The sequence below is a fragment of the Chiloscyllium plagiosum genome, chromosome 35, assembly GCF_004010195.1.
Source record: "Chiloscyllium plagiosum isolate BGI_BamShark_2017 chromosome 35, ASM401019v2, whole genome shotgun sequence".
Classification (NCBI taxonomy): Eukaryota; Metazoa; Chordata; class Chondrichthyes; order Orectolobiformes; family Hemiscylliidae; genus Chiloscyllium; species Chiloscyllium plagiosum.
The window spans coordinates 32,832,441-32,853,690 of record NC_057744.1 but is presented as its reverse complement, the minus strand read 5'-3'; the positions used below and the strand labels follow the sequence as shown (position 1 = coordinate 32,853,690).

General features: G+C 42.7%; 1 protein-coding gene across 1 annotated transcript in view; it reads right to left on the bottom strand.

Moving 5' to 3' along the window:
* Positions 1-15,578: 15,578 nt before the first annotated feature.
* foxred1 (FAD-dependent oxidoreductase domain containing 1) overlaps positions 15,579-21,250 on the bottom strand; it is a 34,810-nt gene continuing 29,138 nt past the window's right edge. Inside the window, exons 9-11 of the mRNA XM_043676899.1 lie at positions 18,032-18,161; positions 17,267-17,371; positions 15,579-16,219 (exon numbers count right to left, since the gene is read on the bottom strand). Of these exons, the coding sequence (XP_043532834.1) occupies positions 15,965-16,219; positions 17,267-17,371; positions 18,032-18,161 (490 nt within the window). The 3' untranslated portion in view covers positions 15,579-15,964. The remainder of the gene's footprint in view (positions 16,220-17,266; positions 17,372-18,031; positions 18,162-21,250) is intronic.

The following is a 21,250-nucleotide window of genomic DNA, read 5'->3' as shown; positions in this document are numbered from 1 at the left end:
TAGGTTACACACAGACAGTCACCCTGAGGGTGGCATCAAATCTAGATCTCTGCCAATGTGAATCAGCGTGGCTAACCACTGAACTATTGTGCCACCCTCAGGCAGAGAATATCAGCTTACAAAGGGTATGCCAGTATTGTAGGGCAGCTATTTGGATAATGATATTCAGAGTGGAACAGAGTAGAGTCATAGAGATTTACAGCATGGAAACAGACCCTTCAGTCCATGCCAACCAGATATCCGAACCCAATCTAATCCCGATTTGGAGATGCCGGTGTTGGACTGTGGTGTACAAAGTTAAACATCACACATTAGGTTATAGCCCAACAGGTTGAATTGGAAGCACTAGCTTTCGGAGTGCTGCTCCTTCATCAGTTGGTCATCACAACCACCTGAAGGAGCAGCGCTCTGAAAGCTAGTGCTTCCAATTAAACCTGTTGGACTATAACCTGGTGACTGTTAAAAATCACACAACTAATCCCACCTGCCAGCACCTGGCCCAGATCTCTCCAAACCCTTCCTTTTCATAGACCCATCCAAATGCCTTTTAAATGTTGCAATTGTATCAGCCTCCACCACTTCCTCTGGCAGCTCATTTCATACAATTACATTCCCTCAGTGAAAAAGTTGCCCCTTAGGTCTCTTTTATATCTTTCCCCTCTCACCCTAAACCTATGCCCTCTAGTAGGGGACTAAATGGTAAAAGGGAAAAGTTAATGGCCAAAATAAAACAAGGAACTGCAGCTGCTGGAAATCTGAAACAAAAACAGAAATTCATGGAGAAACCCAGCAGGACTGGCAGCGTGTACACAGAAAAACAGTCAATATTTCAAAACTAGTGTCTCCTCATCAGAACGCAAAACTTAAAGACTTTTTACTTGAATGTGCATAGTATTTGGAACAAGATAGATAAATTAACTTCACAAATACAGTTTACTGGGTATGATCTTACAGCTATTACAGAGACATTGTTACAAGGAGATTGAAGTCAGGAATTAAATATTCAGAGATATGTGACTTTTTGAGAGAACAAGCAGGAAGGAAAGGATGGTTGGGGTAGCATTGTTGGAATGGGTGAAATGATCTTGAATCGAAAGATGCAAAATCCATATGGGTGAAGAAAATAAAGAGAGATGACACTGGTAGCAGTCTATAGGCCCCCAACAGTAGCAATGCAGCGAAACAGAGTAAATCAGGAGATAATGAAGACAGAGGAAAAACAGCACATTAATCCTGAGTGACTTTAATCTTCATGTAGATTGAGATACTTAGATTGGTAGAGGTAGCCATGAGGAAGAATTCAAAATGTATTTGGGACCGTTTCTGAGCACATGATGCTGTGGATGCAACCTGTGATCAAGCTGTTTGAATAAACATCAAAGTAAATATCCCCTCGGACACAGTGACCATAACATGGTGGGATTTAGCATTCAGTTTGAGGAGCAGCAGTTTGGGTTGGAAACAACCACATTTAAATATGGGTAACAGTAAAAGAATAACAAGATAGCTGTTTAGAGTGAACTGGGGAAGGAGCTTTGCAGCAAAGATGGTTAAGGAACAATGGTAGGTAATTTAGAAAACAGTTCATGGCTCATAGACATATTTCAGTGAGGAAGGACAACCAAAAAATGGGACAAAATAAACTGAGGGTAAACTTGTAAATAATATCAAGACGGATAGTATAGGGCTTCTTCAAATATATAAAAAGAGAGAAGCCAAAGTGAGCATTGGCCTCTTAGACAATAAGGCTAGGGAAATAATAATGAGAAGCCAGGAAATGGCAGAGGAATTGAATAAATACAAAATCAGTCTTCACTGGAGAAGATACAAATAGCAACCCAAAATTACTTAGTCAAGGGGCAAAAAGAGGAGAGGAAATAAATGCAATAACCATTACTAGAGAAAAATGTGCCAGGAAAACTACTAAGGCAAATGACCAGTACATCTTCAGAACCTGATGGGACGCAGCCTAGGATATTAAAAGGAAGTATTTGTGGTTGTACTGGTCACAATCTTTTAGAAATTCTTAGTTTCTTGAAAAGTTTCAGATGTTTGGAAAACTGCCAATATAATACCTAAAAAGGAAAGGAGACAAAAAAGTAATTATAAGCCAGCTAGCTAAATGTCGATTGTTGAGAAAATGTTACAGGATGTAATAGCAGAGCATTTAAAGAATGATATGATGACGTGTCAGCATGGCTTCAAGGAGAAATCATGCATGACAAACTTAAGGGAATGTTTGAGAAGCTAATAAGCAATATAGATAAACGAGAACCTTTGGATTTTCAGAAGGCTTTTAACAAGATCCCACACAGTAGGCTACTTAAGATAACAGCCCATAGCATTGGAGGTAGTATACCAGCATTGTCAGAGGATTGGCTAACTCACAGGACAGACACCAGTTGGAATAAGGGGGACATTTTCAGAATGGCAACTTGTAACAATTGGTGTGCCGCAGGGATCAATGCTGAAGCCATAATTATTTACAATGTATGTCAATGAACGGGATGAGGAAAGTGAATAGACTGTAGCAAAGTCTGTGGATGACATAACAGGTGGGAAGGCAAGTGGTGAAGATGACAGAGTCTACAGAGCGAAACCAACAGGTTGAGTGGCAGATGGAATATATCGTAGGAAAGTGAGGGGTTATGCACCTTGGCAGGAAGAATAAAGCTGACTATTTATGGAGAAACATTGTAGAAAGTGACAGAACGAAGGGATTTGAGAATATTCGTCCATGAATCACAAAAATCTAGCATCCAAGTTCAGTGGGTGAGAGTGTGGTGCTGGAAAAGCATAGTAGGTCAGGCAGCATCCAAGGAACAGGATTCCCCTGCTCCTCAGACACTGCTTGACCTGCTGTGCTTTTCCAGCACCACACTCAACTTTGATCTTTAGCATCTGCAGTCCTCACTTTCTCAGTGGGTAATAAGGAAGGCAAATGGAATGCTGTCCTTTATTTCAAAGAAAATGGAGTCTCAAGATTGGGAGGTTTAGCTAAAACCGTACAAGGTACTAGGCAGACCATAGCCGCACAATTGTGAGCAGTTTAGGTTCCTTGTCTTAGGAAAGACATGATATTGGAGGCAGTCCAGAGAAGGTTAACTAGATTGCAGTAAGTAGTAAGTATTGAAGGGACTGTCTTAGGAGGAGAGCTTGAGTAGATTGAGCCTGTACCCACTAAAATATAGAAGAATGAGAGGTGACCATATTGAAACATACAAGATACTTAAATGACTTGACAAGGTAAATATGGCATATTTTTGCCCCTTATGGGAGAGTTTAGGACCAAAGGACTGCCACAAACATTATGTAGGACAAACAGGAATAAAGTTAGCCACCAGGATACACGAACACCAGCTAGCCACAAAAGGACACGACCCTCTCTCCCTTGTAGCTCTACACACGGAGGAAAAAAAACACCATTCCGACTGGGACAACACATCTATCTTGGGACAGGCTAAGCAAAGACATGCCAGAGAATTCCTAGAGGCCTGGCACTCCAACCACAACGCCATAAACAAACATATATCCAGATACCATCTATCAACCCCTCAGAAAATGAACAGGAAATTACATCACCACAAGCCCCTGGAACCACATCCAGTACAAACATAAATAGAAAGCAGGAGACAACAGCTTTGCTTCACTTGGAGATCGCCACTGATGATGTTACCTAGCCAGGTAATGAAACGTCTGGATATCAAACCTACAGCTCAGCGAGCAAACTTACACCCTAAACCAAAGGCATAATTTCAAAGTAAGGTATTGCACATTTAAGACAGAGATGAGGAATTTCTCCTCCATGGGTTGTTACTCTGTGGAATTCTGTACCAAAGCGTTGTTGAGGCTGGGTCTTTGATTGGCAGATGTTTAATCTGAAAGGTAATCAATGATTGTGGGGAAAACTGAGCAAAGGGAGTTGAGGATTACAAAGAAAACCAAGATCTCAGTAAAAGACGGAGTAGACTGTATGGAATCTCATCTAAAAAAAATCTAATCTCGACTCGATGGGCTAAAGAGCCTATTTCTGTTTCCATGATCTTTTGACACTGTGGAATTGTGTTCAAATGACAACCAAAATCAGTGAGTGGCGAAAAAATCCTCTTTTATTCAGGAATCATAGCACAGGTACCAGGCAGCAATAGAATCCTGAAATATAGCTCTAATAAGAGCTCCTTTATAGACAGCTCTTACATATATTACAATTCCATTACTATGGTGTGACATAGTTTTATGTATAGTACACAAAGGTTTGAAGGGCATCTGTCCTGGGAGACAGGAGCTGGGTTAAAACGTGCTAAATGCTGACTGCTACTTCTGATGGGATTAAGAGTTCTGTCTGGTTTGTTTGCATTAAGATGTGTTAGCCCTTTTGTCTTTTAAGTTAGTAAATGTTAGTAAACATACTGTGCCTATATGACTGCCCCAATCAACCTATAGTCTCGGCCTGCTCCTGCCTCACCAAACCCATCTCTACATACCTTGGCACCGTCCTAACCTCCTAGTCCAGGAACTCCCCACCTATGTTCAGGACACCACCCATGCCCTTCACCTCATCCGTGACTTTCATTTCCGTGGCCCCCAATGCCTCATCTACACCGTGGACATCCAGTCCCTATACACAGATATCTGACATGACCAGGGCCTCCAAGCCCCCTGTTTCTTCCTCTCCAGTCGTCCCCACCAGTACCCCTCCATTGACACACACATTCGTTTGGCTGAACTGGTCCTCACCCTCCAATAATTTCTCCATTGAATCCTCCCATCATCTCCAGACCAAAGGGGTAGCCGTGGGCCCCAGCTATGCCTGCCCTCTTGGTTGGGTACATGGACTGGCATCAATCCCCACTCTTTCCTTTGTTACATCGATGACTGCATTGGCGCCACCTCATGCTCCCATGAGGAAGTTGAACTTCACTAACACATACCTCCCTGACCTGAAGTTCACCTGGACCATCTCAGACAACTCCCTCCCCTTCCTGGACCTTTCCATCTCCATTAACGGTGACCAACTTAACAGTCATCTAGAACCCACCGACTCCCAGTTACCTGGACTACACCTCCTCCCACCCTGCCTTCCGTAAAAATGCTAACCCTTACTTCCAATTCCTCCGCCTCTGGCACAGGCAGATGGGACTCGACTGGGTTGGGATATCTGGTCAGAATGGACGAGTTGGACTGAAGGATCTGTTTCCGTGCTGTACATCTCTATGACTCTATCTGCTTCAAAGGAGGACCAATTCTACCACAGAATACACCTGATGGCCTCCTCCTTCAAAGACTGCAATTTCCCCTCCCACATGGTCAATGATGCCCTCCAATGCATCTCATCCACTTCCCACACCTCCGACCTTGAACCACACCCCTCCACCCACAAGGATAGAACACCACAGTCCGCACCTTCCACCCCACCAACCTCCTGATACATTGCATTATCCGCCACCATTTCTGCTAGCTATAAACAGACCTCACCACTAGGGATATATTTCCCTCCCCATCCCTATCTGCTTTCCACAAAGACCATTCCCTCTGACTCCCTTGTTAAACCCACATCTCCCAACAAACCCCCACCCTCCCCTCCCGGCACCTTGCCCTGCCACCGCAAGAATTGCGGAACCTGCGCCCACCCCTCACGCCTTACCTCTATCCAAGGTCCCAAAGCAGCCTTCCACATCCATCAGAGATTTACCTGCACTTCAACACACGTCACTGACTGGAGCCATTGCTCCTGATGTGATCTCTCTACACTGGGGAGGCAGGACGCGACCTGCGGAATGCTTCCGAGAACATGTCTGGGAGACACTCAAAACAACCCCGCCACTCTGTGGCTGAACACTTTAACTCCCCCTCCCACTCCACCAAGGACACGGACCCTTACCACCCGTGCCTGGAGGAAGAATGCCTCATCTTCCACCTTAGGACCCTCCAACCCCACGGGATTAATGTGGATTTTACCAGTTTCCTCACTTCTCTTCCCTAAACCTTATCCCAGATCCAACCCTCCAACTCAGCACTGCCCTCTTGACCCGTCCATCTTCCTTCCCACCTCTCAGGTCAGAGAAGGTGGACTAATCACCTTCACCCCTACCTTCATTTACCTATCGTATCCTCAGCTACCTTTACCCCACCCCTGCACCACAGAACACTGGTTCCAGATCGGTTCAGGTGGAGACCGGCCCAACAGTACAGATTGCCCCGGTTCCAAAACTGATGCCAATGTCCCACGAATTGGAATGCCTCTCTCCTACAACAATCCCTTAGCCATGTGTTTACTTCCTTAATTTCTTTTCCCAATGCCAATTAGCATGTGGCTCGGACAGTAATCCGGAGATTACGACCCTTGAGGACCTGTACTTCAATTTCCTTCCTAGTGCTTGATACTCCCCAAACAGGCCCTTCACCCTAGCCTTGCCTATGCTGTTAGTCCCAACGTGGACCACAATGACTGGATCCTCCCCTTCCTGTTCCAATATCCTTTCAAGCCAGTCAGAAATGTCCTGTACCCTGGCACCGGGCAGGCAACACACCATGTGTGACTCCCGATCCAGCTTGCAAAGGATACTATCTATCCCCTAATTATAGAATCCCCAATAACAACAACTTGTGTTTTTGTTCCGCCCTCTTGAATGGCCTTCTGCACCATGGTGCTGTGGTCAGCTGGCTCATCTTCCTGTTAAAATGTGTCAGCCCTTTCCCTTATCCGTACAGAGAGCAAGAATCTCACCTGTTTCTGGATTAGTGGTGCTGGAAGAGCACAGCAGTTCAGGCAGCATCCGAGCAGCAGTAAAATTGACGTTTCGGGCAAAAGCCCTTCATCAGGAATAAAGGCAGAGAGCCTCTCATACCTGTTGGACAAGGTCAAGGGCTGAGGCTCCTGCACTCAGAATCCCCCTACCTGCCTCACTTGCAGTCACATCCTGTTGCTCCTGATCACTAAGAGAATTCAAATTACTTAATCTACTGGGTGTGACTGCCTCCTGAAACAAAGTGTCCAGGTAATTCTCCCCCCCCCCCCCCCCCAGGAAGAACACTTGTATCTGCAACAGTACAGATGAGGTGCTCATTTCACAGAGCACAGTGCTCCACTGAGAAGTGCCAAGTTGTGACCAAGACTCAATCCTGAGTCATAATGGAGTGTTACTCAGCTCACCCTTGAGTAAAACCCCTATCATAGCATCACATCAAACACGAGAAGACATAATTCAGCCCATCAGGAACATACAGGCTTGCCATGGTGGAATACAGTCAGCGACCCTTCTCTAACTTGTTGCCCTGCAAGTTTATTTTCTTCAAATTCCTGCGCAACATCCTTTTAAAATTTGTCAAATGTACAATAGCAACTTGAAACAATATTGAATATTGTACTTTAATAAATAAACCATTGCAAGGCCATTCCCTCTGCAACTCTGTTGTTAGGTCCACATCCCCCACAAAACCACACAACTCCTGGCACATCCTCTTGCCGCAAGAGATGTAAAACCAGTGCCCACACCTCCCCCCTCACCTCCGTCCAAGGCCCCAGAGGATCCTTCCATATCTGGCAGAGATTTTCCTGCATGTCTAAGCACCTCATCTACTCTGTCTGTTGCTCTTGATGTGGTCTCCTCTACATTGGGTAGACAGGACACTAACTCACGGAATGCTTCATGGAACACCTCTGGGACACGCACCAAACAGTCCCATCGCTCTGTGGCTGACCACTTCAACTCCTCCTCCTCCTCCTCCTCCTCCCGCCAAGGACATGCAAGTCCTGGGCCGCCTCCACCACCAAATCCAAGGCACCTGATGCCTGGAGGAAGAACACATCTTCTGCCTTGGGGCCCTCCAACCACGTGACATCAACGGTGACTTCACTAGTTTCATCTCCCCTCACACTACCCAGATCCAACCCACCAACTCATCACCGTCCTCTTGAATTGTTCTTCCTGCCCATCTTTCTTCCCACCTATCTGCTTCACCCTCTCCTCTTAACTATCACCATCATCCCCTCTACCTGCACCTACCTTCTCAGTTGCCATCCCCCACCCCCACCATATTTATGTCTCAACCCCTTGCTCCCCATCTCTCCCCACCCCAGCTCACATTCCTGAAGAGCTTATACCCAAAATGTTGATTTTCCTGCTCCTCAGACCATGCCTGACCTGCTTGGCTTTTCCAGCACCACACTTTTCGACTCTGATCTCCAGCATCTGCAGTCTTCACTTTCTCTCAAACCACTGCAAGAGGTTTCAAAGAAGCTGAACATCAATTAGTCTTCACAGAATCAGAAAGTACAGAGGCCCTTTGGTTCACAAAGTCTACAATGACCTATGACAACTTTAAATCCACACTAGTCTCACCTTCCAGCCCTAGGCGCATTGTTTTGAATGTTTACCATTTCAAATGCTCATCAAGAACTTTTGAAAAGGTTGTGAAGTTCCCCACCTCAACTACCCTCCCAAGCAATGCATTACAAATTCCTACCCTCAGTGAAGATTAATTCTCCTCAAACTGCCTTTAAACTTCAAATTATGTCCATTGTTTTTGGTCCTACAAGCAAGGGCAATAGCTTTCTATTCACTCTTATAAACCTTAATTGATTTCCCTCTCAATCTTGTCTGCAATAAAGAGTACAACCCAGCTTAACCAGCTTCTCTTCACAGCTAAACTTATCCAACAGAGGAAGCATGCTGGTGAATTTCCTTTGCACCCCCTCCAATGCAACCATATCCTTCCGATAGTCTGGTGATTCGAACTGTGCACAATACTCTAGCTGTGGCTAAGCAAAAAAGTTTGTACAGCTTTCAGATAACATCCCAGCACTAATCTGTGTCATGAATGATAAACATATTGTGGAGGTGCCAGTGTTGGAGTGGGTTGGACAAGATCAAAAATCACATGATACCAACAGGTTTATTCGAAAACATGAGCTTTCGGAGCTCTGCTCCATCCTTCGGCGTAGTTTGAGAGGGGGAAGGAATACTGATAAAATTTATTAGCAGAAAGGTAGCTACCCTAAAACTGGCACCTCCTGTTGAATTTTTAATCAGTTAGAAAAGGGACAACTTTTTATTGGTTGAAATGCAAAATCCAGATTTATTTCAACTCATTGTCCCAAGATAATAAAAGATTATATCAGCGTATGTAAAAGGTGACATCTCTGGTCAGACAATGCATTCTAAGTGTGAGGCCATGCTTAGACTCAGAGTACATTTTAAGCTGGAATCAAGCTGGTTTTATTTGTTTCGAACAAAAATATAATGCATCTGCCACTACACAAACATCTTGGATGAAATAATTCACCCCACAGATTTGTGGGTATTGTTGTGCAGGCGAACTTGAGAGAAAGTGGAGGGAGTGTATGCATGCGCGAGGAGAGAAAGGGACGGGGGAGGGAGAGAGAGAAAGCAAGAGAGAGAGAGAGTGCGAGAGGGTTAATCGTGCAAGAGCGAGCGAGTGTGTTAATTTGGGTGATAGGGTGACCTGTAGTGCGACAAGAACCCAAGATCACAATTGAGGCCGTGCTCATGGGTACAGAACTTGGCTATCAGCCACTGCTCAGTGATTTTGTGCTGTTGTGAATCTCAAAGTCTGCCTCTCAGGATGCTTACTCAAACTCAGACGACAGTCTGCTTCTGTGCTGTACGACTCTTTGGTCCGACATGTCCATACCAACCAGATATCCTCAATAAATCTTGTTTCATTTGCTAGCACTTGGCCCATATCCCTCTAAACCCTTCTTCCTATTCATATACCCATCCAGATGCCTTTTAAAATGCTGTCATTGTACTATCCTCCACCACTTCCTCTGGCAGCTTATTCCATACATGCATCACCTTCTTGTGAAGAAGTTGCCCCTTAGGTCCCTTTTTAAATATTTCCCCTCTCAGCTTCAACCTATACCGTCTAATTTTTGACTCCCCAAACCAGGGAAAAAGATCTGGTCTATTGACCCCATCCATGCCCCTCATGATTTTATAAACCTCCAATACTGCAAGCAAAATAGCCTCAGCCTATTCAGCCTCACTCTATCACTCAAACCGTCCAACCCCAGCAACACCTTTATAAATTATTCCAAACCCTCTCAGGTTTTAGAGCTTCTTTTCAATAGCAGGGAGACGAGATTTGCATGCAGTATTCAAAAGTGGCCGAACAAATGTCCCGTACAACTGCAACATGATCTCCCAACTCCTGTACTCAATATTCTGACCAAGGAATGCAAACTAAACGCCTTCTTCACTACCCTATCTACCTGTGACTCTACTTTCAAGGAACCATGAACCCGCACTCCAAAGTTTCTCTATTCACCAACACTCCTCAGGACCTTACCATTAAATGTATAAGTCCTGTCCTGATTTGCCTTTCCAAAATACAGCACCTCACATTTATCTAAATTAAACTCTAGCCCTCAGCCCATTGGCCCATCTGATCAAGATCCTGTCGTCATCGGAGGTAACCTTCTTTACTGTCCACTACACCTCCAATTTTGATGTCATCTCCAAACTTACTAACCATACTTCTTATGTTCACATACAAAGCTTTTATATAAATGATGAAAAGCAGTGGACCCAGTGCCTATCCTGGTCACAGGTCTCCAGTTTAAAAGCAACCCTCCACTACCGTTCTGTCTTCTGCCTTCAAGCCAGTTCTGTATACAAATGGCTAGTTCTCCCCCTATTCCGTGATCTCATGTATCAGCCTTGCACTTCACCCTAACAGGGACATACTATCCCTGGACTCTCATTTTTGAAGGCTTCCCATTTTCCAGCCGTGTGAATATTTAACCTGTGAATATCAGCCCCCAATTAACTTTTGAAAGTTCTTGCCTAACATCGTCAAAATTGGCCGTCCTCCAATTTTGAACTTTAAGTTTTAGATCCAGTCTGTCCCTTTCCATCACTGTTTTAAAACTTAGAATTATGGTCACTGGCCCAAAATGCACTCCCACTGACACCTCAGTTACCTGGCCTGCCTTATTTCCCAAAAGGAGGTCAAGTTTTGCACATTCTCTATTAGGATAAAGTGTGGCACTGGAAAAAGCACAGGTCAGGCAGCATCTCAGAAGCAACAGTTCTGAAGTCCTGAAGAAAGGTCCTACCCGAAACATCAATTCTTTGCTCCTCGGATGTTGCCTGACTAATGCACTTTTCCCAACGCCAGGCTTCATCAACTCTGACTCTCCAGCATCTGAAGTCCTTGCTTTCTCCTACCACCTCCATTAGGTACATCCACATTCTGAATCAGAAGATTTTCTTGTTCACACTTAAATTCCTCTCTACCTAAGCCCTTAATACTAAGACAGAATCTAGGTTTGGAAAGTTAAAATCCCCGACCACAACCACTCCATTATTCTTACAAATAACTGCAAGCTCCTTACAAATTTCCTTCTCAATTTCCTGCTGACTATCTATGGGTCTATACTACAATCCCAAAAAGGGGATTATCCCTTTCTTATTTCTCAGTTCCACCCAAATAACGTCGCCAGATACGTTCCTAGGAATATCCTCCCTAAATACAGCCGTGATGTGAATCAAAAATGCTACACTCCCTCCTCTCTTGCCCTCCTTTCTATCTTTCTTATAGCATCTGGAATATACCCTGGAACATTAAGCTGTTAGTCCTGTTCATCCCTGAACCACATCTCTAACAGTTATGATGCTCCTGTCCAATGTTCCCAACTATGCCCTGAGTTCATCTGCCTTACCTTTTAGGCCTCTTGCATTGAAATAACTGCAGTTTAATTTATCAGTTCTTGTTAACTGCATTCGTTCCTGCCTGTCCGATTTACTCCTTTTCCCAACTCTACCAGTCTCAAACTGATCTCTTTCTTCACAATCAATTGCTTGCTGTACTCCCCCGTTACATTAGAACCAGCCTTGGTACCACAAACCTGGCTGTCAGTGCTACATTCGCATAGCCACAGGAGACTCCTGTACTACCTGCTTCCCTCTCCTACCCTTCCGGGTGGTCACCCATCTACCTGAGTGTGTCTTTGGTTTATCTCTCTCCCTGCAACTCCATCCATCACATCCCTTGACTCCTGTAAATTCCTCATTGCCTTTAACTGCCACTCCAGCTGATCAGTTAGGATTCACAACCAACACACTTCCTGCAGACAATCAAAAACACGGAAACTCTCCCTAATCTTCCACATCCAACAGGAAAACGACACTACTCTACTAAAGGCCATCTTCGCACCTTAACAATGAACAGATCCAGAAAATAGGACAGACTTACTGCTCTAAAAACACTATTCCAGTCTAGCTTAGTATTTTTTTATTTTTAAAAAATTTAATCAAGAGTCAGATCTCAATAAAAACAATCAAAAAACCCAATTCTACTCAGCATACATATGGATTTACCAAAAAACCCAGTAAGCTGACACTTTAAAAGGAGCCACTTAACTGCTCCCCGACACAGGTTTCTCCAAGGTCAGCTCTGAACTTCACTGTTTGTTTATTTTCCTTAGAATGAACTCTGATGTCCAGAGATACTTGAAACCAAAGAACAAGGCAGCAGCTGTGCAAGTTACTGCCGGGTCAGACGGCAGTGCAGGTTTCTTCATTTGAATCACTTCCCATATGGTCACTACCTATGTTCTCTTCCTCCTTCTTAAAGTGCCTTTTTTGATTTTCCTCCCAAAGTTGTAAAACAATACAACAGCTTATAATACAGTAATTACTGTTCCTAGAATTTGAGGAGAGCAGCTCCAACACTGAAAATCTCAATTTGTTTAGAAAGGAGCTCTTACAACCAAAATTTTCTCCTATCCTCCATCTTGGATTACCCAGAATCCACTTCCATGCATTCAGAGGATGATTCACAGGACAATGGCCTGGTCACATGAAACAGTCTAATATAAGACTAACCAACTTCTCACTAAGTTAAAAATCATACAACACCAGGTTATAGTCCAACAGGTTCTCACTAGGTATGGTAGACATCATAGTCGCTACATTCTTCAATGCTACAGTGACATGAATATCACTGAAACAAGACAAAGTGGCAATTGCCTGCAGGTAGCTCAGTTGTGGACTGGCTTCATGTTCAGGACTAAATGACCAATGAAACCAACAGTAGTGTACCACTTTTCAAATCGACCCACAATGCAGACTTAATACATTTATCCAGCTAACTGGCGCAACAACTTGCTTTGTATTTACGACACTTTCATTTGGTTTAATATCCAAAAGCACATAACCACATAACATTTCTCTTTTTGACAAAATTTGAAGTGCTTGCTTATGGTCCTGGTCCTGTTTTGTTTATCATTAATATAAATGATTTGGATGAGAATACAGAAGGCATAGTAAGTAAGTTGCGGATTACACCAAAATTAGTGGCAGAGGAGACAGTGAAGAAGGTTTTCTACGATTACAAAGGGGTCTTGATCAAATGGGTCAACGGGCTGAAAAATGGCAGATGGGGTTCAATCGTGATAAATGCAAGGTATTGCAACAAACAAGGCTCATACAATTAATGGTCAGGCCTTTGGTATTATTGTAGAAGAGAGGCCTAATAATGCAGGTACACAATTCCCTGAAGTTTGCGTCACCACCACCTTCTCAAGGGCAAATAGGGATGGGCAATCAATGCTAGCCAGCCAGCGACACCCAAGTCCCACAAATGAATTAAAAAAAACCACAGACAGGGTGGTTAAAAGGTGTTTAGCATGATTGCCTTCATTGCTCACTCTTTTGAATGCAGGAGTTTGGAAGTCATGTTGAGGTTGAAGTCATTATTAAGCTGGAGAGGGTTCAAAAGAAATTTACTAGGAGGTTGCCAAGTATGGACGGTCTGAGTTATAAAAAAAGATTGGCTAGGTTGGGACATTTTTCACTGCAGTGTAAGAGGATGAGAGGTGACCTGATAGTTTATTAAATAACGAGGGGTATAGATAGAGATAATGGTAGTTGTCTTTTTCCTAGGATGGTGGATTTCAAGACTAGGAGGCTCATTAAGGTGAAAGGAGAGAGATTTCAAAAAGATGTTAAGGAATTTTTTTTTACTCAGGGTGGTTCGCATGTGGAATGGACTTCCTGAGGAAGTGGTGAATGTAGGTACAGTTATAGAAAAGGTTTGGAGGGATATGGGCTAGAAGCAGACAGGTAGGACCAGTTTAGTTTGGGATTATGTTTAGCATCGAAGGATCTGTTTCTGTGCTCAATGATTCTCTATGTCTAAGGGATCCAAAATTCAATTTGGTAAAACACTAATCACTATTTGGAACAACAAATTCCAAAAATACTTAAGGTCAGCACAAGCCAAAAACTCTATAGACATCTCATGTCACTCCTTTTCAGATATAAAAAAGCTAGTGGCATTGGGGCCAAACCAAAGAAACTTGACATTCACCACAGCAACATTTTGTCTTTAAAAAACTATTATACCTAACATCAGAAGTCAGAAATTATGGAGATGAAGCAGAGAAAGATTTATTTTCCAATTCAGGAATAGGGACCATGTCACAACAGAGACTCTCAGAACCAAGCCTAATTTCCTTCTATAACTTTCAGGCAAACAAGTTGGTGGGCTCAAGTCTCATTTAGAGATTGGAGCACAAAATCTCAGCTGACACTCCAATGTGATACTGAGTGGCGTGCAGCATTCTTGGAGATATTATTTTCAAGGCCCTAGGTATTCCCAGAGAATGACATGAAAGATCCTACCTCATTATTCAAAAAGAAAGATGCTTCTAGTGAACCAAATAAACAATTATTCCTCAAAACAGAGTTAGATTTTGATGTGCAGACTCAGACTGGATGTTTTTACTTGTGGGAAAGTACAAAAGTACTCATCCATGCTGACCAGATGTGCTAAATTATTCTAATCCCATTTGCCAGCATTTGGCCAATATCCCTCTAAACCCCTCCTATTCATATACACATGCAGATGTCTTTTTAAACAGTATCATTGTACCAGCCTCCACCACTTCTTTTGGCAGTTCATTCTATACATGCACCACCTCTGCTTGAAAAAACGTTATCCCTTGCAAAATGATCTCCCACCTCCTAAACTCAATGCACTGCCAGTAAAGACAAGCATACCAAACACCTTCTTCACTATCCTGTCTACCTTTCAAGGAACTATGAACTTGCACTCCAAGATCCCTTTGTTCAGCAACTCTCCCCAAGATCTTACCATTAAATGTATAAGTCCTGCCCTGATTTGCCCTACCAAAAATGTAGCACCTCACATTTATCGAGATTAAACTCCATCTGCTACTGCTCAGTCCAGTAGCCCATCTGATCAAGTTCCCATTGTACTTGGAGGTAATCTTCTTCACTGTCCACTACACATCACCACTTCCCACTTGGACAGTTTTCCTCCCTTACCCCACCACCCTTCAAGGGACTGACAGCCAAGAAATACAATCTTCTTAGATCTATTGATCAGAAGTTGTCCTGTATTGAGAGAAACACAGTGAATACAATGCAATGATTTTTTTCTTCTTCTTCGAAGCTAAGTTTATGGTCATGGGATGCATGGCACTGAAAAGCCACTGCAGAAAAATCAATCAAGAAGGTTAAGGTGATCTTATGGGGTTTTCATATAGCTTGGGAAACCAAAGTTTTAAAAGGAGAAAGAGTAGGAAATTGGAACAAATAAAATTTTTAATTATTGCACCATGGCAGAGTAAATATCAAATAAAAGTGCAGATATAGAAATGTTGATTGTAAATGTTGCTAAAGGTCTCGATTTTTTAAAAACCGAATGCTAGATCACACTGCAATAATTCATGAAAGAGCACAGGTCCATCATTTAGTCTGCAATCTGCCAAGGATCAGTCTGGGAAGACAAATTGCAGGAGATTCAAACTGCTTTTAAAAATTCAGTTCAAAGGTATCCAACATCTACATATCGAAGGACCAGGATTTGCCACGATTACGTCTTGTGAAGTAGAGACGAATTGTAACTGTCAATCAAAAATAATACCTCTGATGTCTTTTAGGATATCTGATCACAACAGGTTTGCAGGATTTCACACTATGTTATTTTCCAGTACTTTGGTTCCTTTGAAGAATCGGATAAAGTCAAATGCACTTAGGTCAAGTGTTTTGAACTTTCCATCCAGAATGAGTTCAGCAATAGCTCTGCCCACAGCAGGAGAGTGTTGTATGCCATGCCCACTGAAGCCGGTTGCAAAATACATGTTGGCAACCAATGGATGAGTGCCGATGATTGCATTCTGGTCGAAGGTGTTGTAATCATAGTAACCTGCCCAAGCACTTTTCAACTGAAGATAGAAATACATGAGATTAAAACAATGGCAACAATTTTCCTATTGCATTTCTCTCTAAAAACCCATAAATGCCTCTAGACATACCCTGAAATTACACAAATATCTCAGAGATCCCCTGTGAATGCACACATCCATAGAGACCCTTGCATATGCTCAATGATACCTCAGATTCCTCAGCAAATATGCACCCCCACCTCTCAGACACTTCTTGTAACTATGCACGCAGGTCACACCCCCACCCTAACTCCCACAGAAAACACCTGCAAAAGTGGAATCACACACCCACTGAGACTTCCAGGTGAGATTCGAAGAGGCAACCAACATTTTAATAAAGGTGTTATTTTTAAGGAAGGCTTTATAGGAAAATGCAAAGTTGTATGTGGAGCAAATTTCACAGCTTTAGGCTTCATTGAGTGAAGGCACAACTGCCCATGGTCAGGTCAAACGACTGGGAAGGCATTAGAGGCTAGAAAGGGAGATCAACAGAAATAGTAACCGAGAGTTAGCTGGACCTAGCATTAAGTGGCTGGAGTTTACTCTTCTCACTCTTCAGTTTGGAATCCAATGGACATGCCCACCACAGTAGGAAGCTTCAACTAAAACCAAATCAATGTTAGCTTCCCCACTTAACACTGACCACAAAACAGATTTCAGGCCAAAAAAGGTCTGTGACTCAAGTTGCAGTACATACTGAATTAATTGATATTGGTTGGGTGGTAATGTACACGCTTAACGTTTCCAAACACCCTTATTCTCCATAATTTATTTCTTCTTAACAGCCATTCCCGATTCCCAACCAGTGACTTCAGCTTGTAGAACACAAGCTAAGTTTAAGGTAGGATCAAGCTCAGAAACAATGTCCTTTCACAGATAAGCAAACTGCTGATTGTGAGAGATTTGTGGGCTCCCACAAGTAAAACAGCCAGGTAAGTGAAGGACTGAGGATAGATAGAGTCTTACTTCAGTCACCAAGAAAACAAGACAATATTCAGGAACAGTCGCCAATATCCATGAAGGTATTAAAGTGTCTCACAAGCTTACCTTCAAACACTCAAAGGCAGGCACTCTCTGAGCCAGTGTGGGCCAAACTGAGTTATGGAAGTATTCATAATCCACCTCCAGATCACTGATATCTGGTTCCTCCTCCTATAAAAGCCAGGAATTGGAGTTATTAATGGAATTAGTGTGTCAATTCTGTTTTATTCAGAGCAAAACAGATGACCACATTCCCATTTATTACAACTTTTTTTGTGGATGGCCTATTTGAGATGACGAACATTAGAAATTGAAAAACAGAGAAAGCACCATCTAACATTCCCAGGCAAAGTACAGTATAGCTCAGCCCAATCACGCACTCCCAGATCTCAGTGCAATTGGATTAAGATTGAATTAAATTCATGCCACAGTATTTGGTTCATGGCTGGGGCTTTCAATTCAACAACTTCAAGTAGATTAATATCCTGATGTTTAATCTTAAGGCTAGAGAATAGATTATCCCATAAAAGATGATGGAAGAACATTCAAAAAGAAATTGGAAAACTTCTTTGAAAAATAACACCAACACCAGGCATAATGGACCAAATGCCTCCATTGCTGAGTGTCATACTCCCTGCCAAAGAGAATGGAACTAAACTTGGGATTTGGTGAGATTGACTGACTGTTTTCGCCATCCAATGAGAATAAAAACAGGCAGCCAAGCACAGACAGTATATAACCAATGTGATGGCCTTGCCATCCCACATCACAAGCTTGTAACCAAAAAAGAGAAATGAAAAACACAGCTTAGATAGGCCTGACTGTGCTTACCTCGGTTGGAGAAAGTCCTCCCAAGTAGTTTCCTCCTAAACCGTCTCGACGGCAGTAAACTCCCTTGTGGTCAACAATTAATGGGCATTCCAACCCTGGACCATTTGGGCAGTGGAAGACATACACATATCTGACAGAATAAGGAAAAAAATATATATATTTGAATCAAGCCTCATTGCTCTATATGACAATGACAACCTGAAATAAGCACAGACTCATAAGGTCCTAGCATGGACCCAGAGTTTGCTGAGCTACCTAGTCTTGACAGAGGTAGTGGTGGAAACAATACAATTAATTTTACCAACTTTTGGCTGGCAGGGAGATAAAAGCCAGGGATCCTGCTTGCAATCATTAACATTCTCAGTTGGCACACCACTCAATCACAAAGTTCTGGATGGCCTATTTGAGGTGACGAACATTAGAAATTGAAAAACAGAGAAAGCACTATCTAACACTCCCAGGCAAAGTGTTCACTCCAGGACCAGAATGTAAAAATCAAGCTGACATTCCAATCCAGTGTTGATTGAGTATTATACTGTTTGAAGTGCAGTGTTGCAAATAAAATGTTAAACCAATAATCAATTTGTTCACTCAGGTGGGGGCAAAAGATCACAGTAACCCCTGGCACCAACCAGAAAAGCATCTGAAAAGCAAAAGGGTCTGTAGTTGCTGGAAATTGCACAAATGTTCCTGATGGCATTCCAGTTGAAGTTTTCAAACTTTCCTTATTAGTGTCATAATGCCTCAAAATGAAGACCAAGGTACCAATTCCTGAGAGTGACAGGAGAAAATGCCTCAAAGTAACAGGACTGCCTGCAACAATAACAAAGAATGTGTCAGCCTAGAACACTGCAAAATGGAATAAACTGTAGCTACCACAGAACTGTGCCTTAACTAACTTGGCCAAAGTTTCTTCTTCAAAGCAGCAGGGGGCAGACGTTTGAACAGTTTGATCAATCCATCAGTTGTGAAGATGCCTCCCAAGTCAGAAATGCTTTGTGGAACATGTTCATGTCCAGCCCAGTTAGCTCAGTTCATAGTTAGTCTTAATTCCAGGAGCAAGGTCTCGAGTTCCACACTGGAGGTAACGATCTATTGTTTAATATTCTATTTAAGGAGTTAAAATATTGGACACTAATAAAAAGGAGCAAAAAGCATAAAAACAACAGGTAATCTGGTCATTGTCACTTTGTTGTATGTGGGAGTTTATTATGTGCAAATGAACTGCTGTCAAACAACTATACTCCAAAATTATTTAATTAACTGTAAAGCACAAATATTAGCTGGTTACAGCTATATAAATGCAAGTGCCTTTTTTGGACTTTGTGAACACAGGATTCACAAAGTTCAGTATCTTTGTTGGCATGTTCTGCCTTGGCTGATACTTGAAGGACAGATACCTCTGAACAAACTAAACCTACCACAGTAACAGTCACTAATCCAAGGGGAGGGAATATACAAATAGTTAAAAATTACATGTGTGTTTCAATAAGAAAGAATTGACATTTTATATCTCCTATGTAAAACTCAATCAGGTTAATACATTTGCAGAGGTTATGGTGGGTGCAGTAAGCATAGATTCTCAGAATATTCCGATTCAAATCACCAGTCCAGAAAGTTAAACAAAATCTTTAGCTGTCATTATTTGTTCGGACTGCTTTGAGATTGTTACCAAAAGCTTGGTCAAGTGACAGGCCATAGTTTGCTAACCCTCTCCCCTTGTAACCATTCTACAATTCTACCAAACAAGGAGGCCGTGCAGGCTTGTGCATCCCTGCCAGCCCTCTCCAAGAGCAACTCTGCTAGTTTACTCTTCCCTGGAGTCAACAAAATGCTTTCTCTTCAGGTCATAACCAAATTTTTGATGCGAGAACCACGACTGGATCTGCCTGCATCAGACACTGCATTCCAGCTCAAAGTTCAACACAATACTCCAGTTGAGGCCAAACCAAAGGTGTGCTTCATAAAGGCTCACCATACTTTAAATTGATTTTATATTCTACATTTCCATTTAAAAACCCAGAATTCCACATGCCCCAGCGATTCCTTTCTCAACCTGCCCTTGCCTATTTCAACTTGACCAGGGTTTTGGTAATGATCTCAGAGCAGTCCAAACAAATAATAAAGTTAAAAATCACACAATGCCAGGTTATAATCCAACAGGTTTAATTGGAGGCACACTAGCTTTCGGAGCGACGCTCCTTCATCAGGTGGTAGTGGAGGGCTCAATCCTAACACTAGCCATTTATCCACAGCCCTCCACTACCACCTGATGAAGGAGCGTTGCTCCGAAAGCTAGTGTGCTTCTAATTAAACCTGCTGGACTTTAACCTGGTGTTGTGATTTTTAACCCCAGTCCAACACTGGCATCTCCAAATCGAACAAATAATGGCAGCTAAAGATTTTGTTAAATATTCCAGACTGGTGATTTGCATCGGAATATTCTGAGAATCTGTGCTTACTGCACCCCCCCCACACCCCCAGTTCTTCTGCATAACCCTGGGTTAACATCTTTCTGCTTTCCCTTTACAATTGTATGCTACATTTTATACTGCCCCTCCCTAATCTTCTGACAAAAAAGTAACAAACCCATATTTCTTTACATGAAATTTCAGTGTCATTTGTCTGTCCATTCTACCAACATACTTCTCTTCTCTTGGGATAAGTCAGTATCTTCTCCACGATTCCCAAAATCTAGTTTCAAATTTGGAAGTAACAGAAATTGTGCTCTGCACACCCAAGTCGAGATTATTTAGATGAGTAGGAAAGCATCAGTCCTAATATCAATCCTAGAGAACTCCACTTTGTAAATCCTTTCAATACAAAAAAAAAAGCAACATTGCTCAGTACTGGTCTTTGCTGTCATTCAACTCCAATCCACAGCATTTGCCCCCTTGGGCTTCAAATGCAGTACAAAATTACACTAGATCACTTTTGTACCTGATATTTCAATCAGGAAGCCCCACTGGGAGAAAAAATCACAAGCAGGAACACATTCAACACTATGCATCCCGACTGCTCTTTCCCAGCAAACCTCAGGTGGTGCCTGCTTCGATTCCTTAATCATGTCATGTTAGAGCACGTGTGAACTTTCAGTGGAGTGGCCGATATACCAGATGATCACAAATGAAAATTCAACTAAGCTTGCAATCCCATATTCTGGTGAAAAACTCTGGGCGGGGGGGGGGGGGGCGCGCGGAGAAGAATAGGGATATCTTT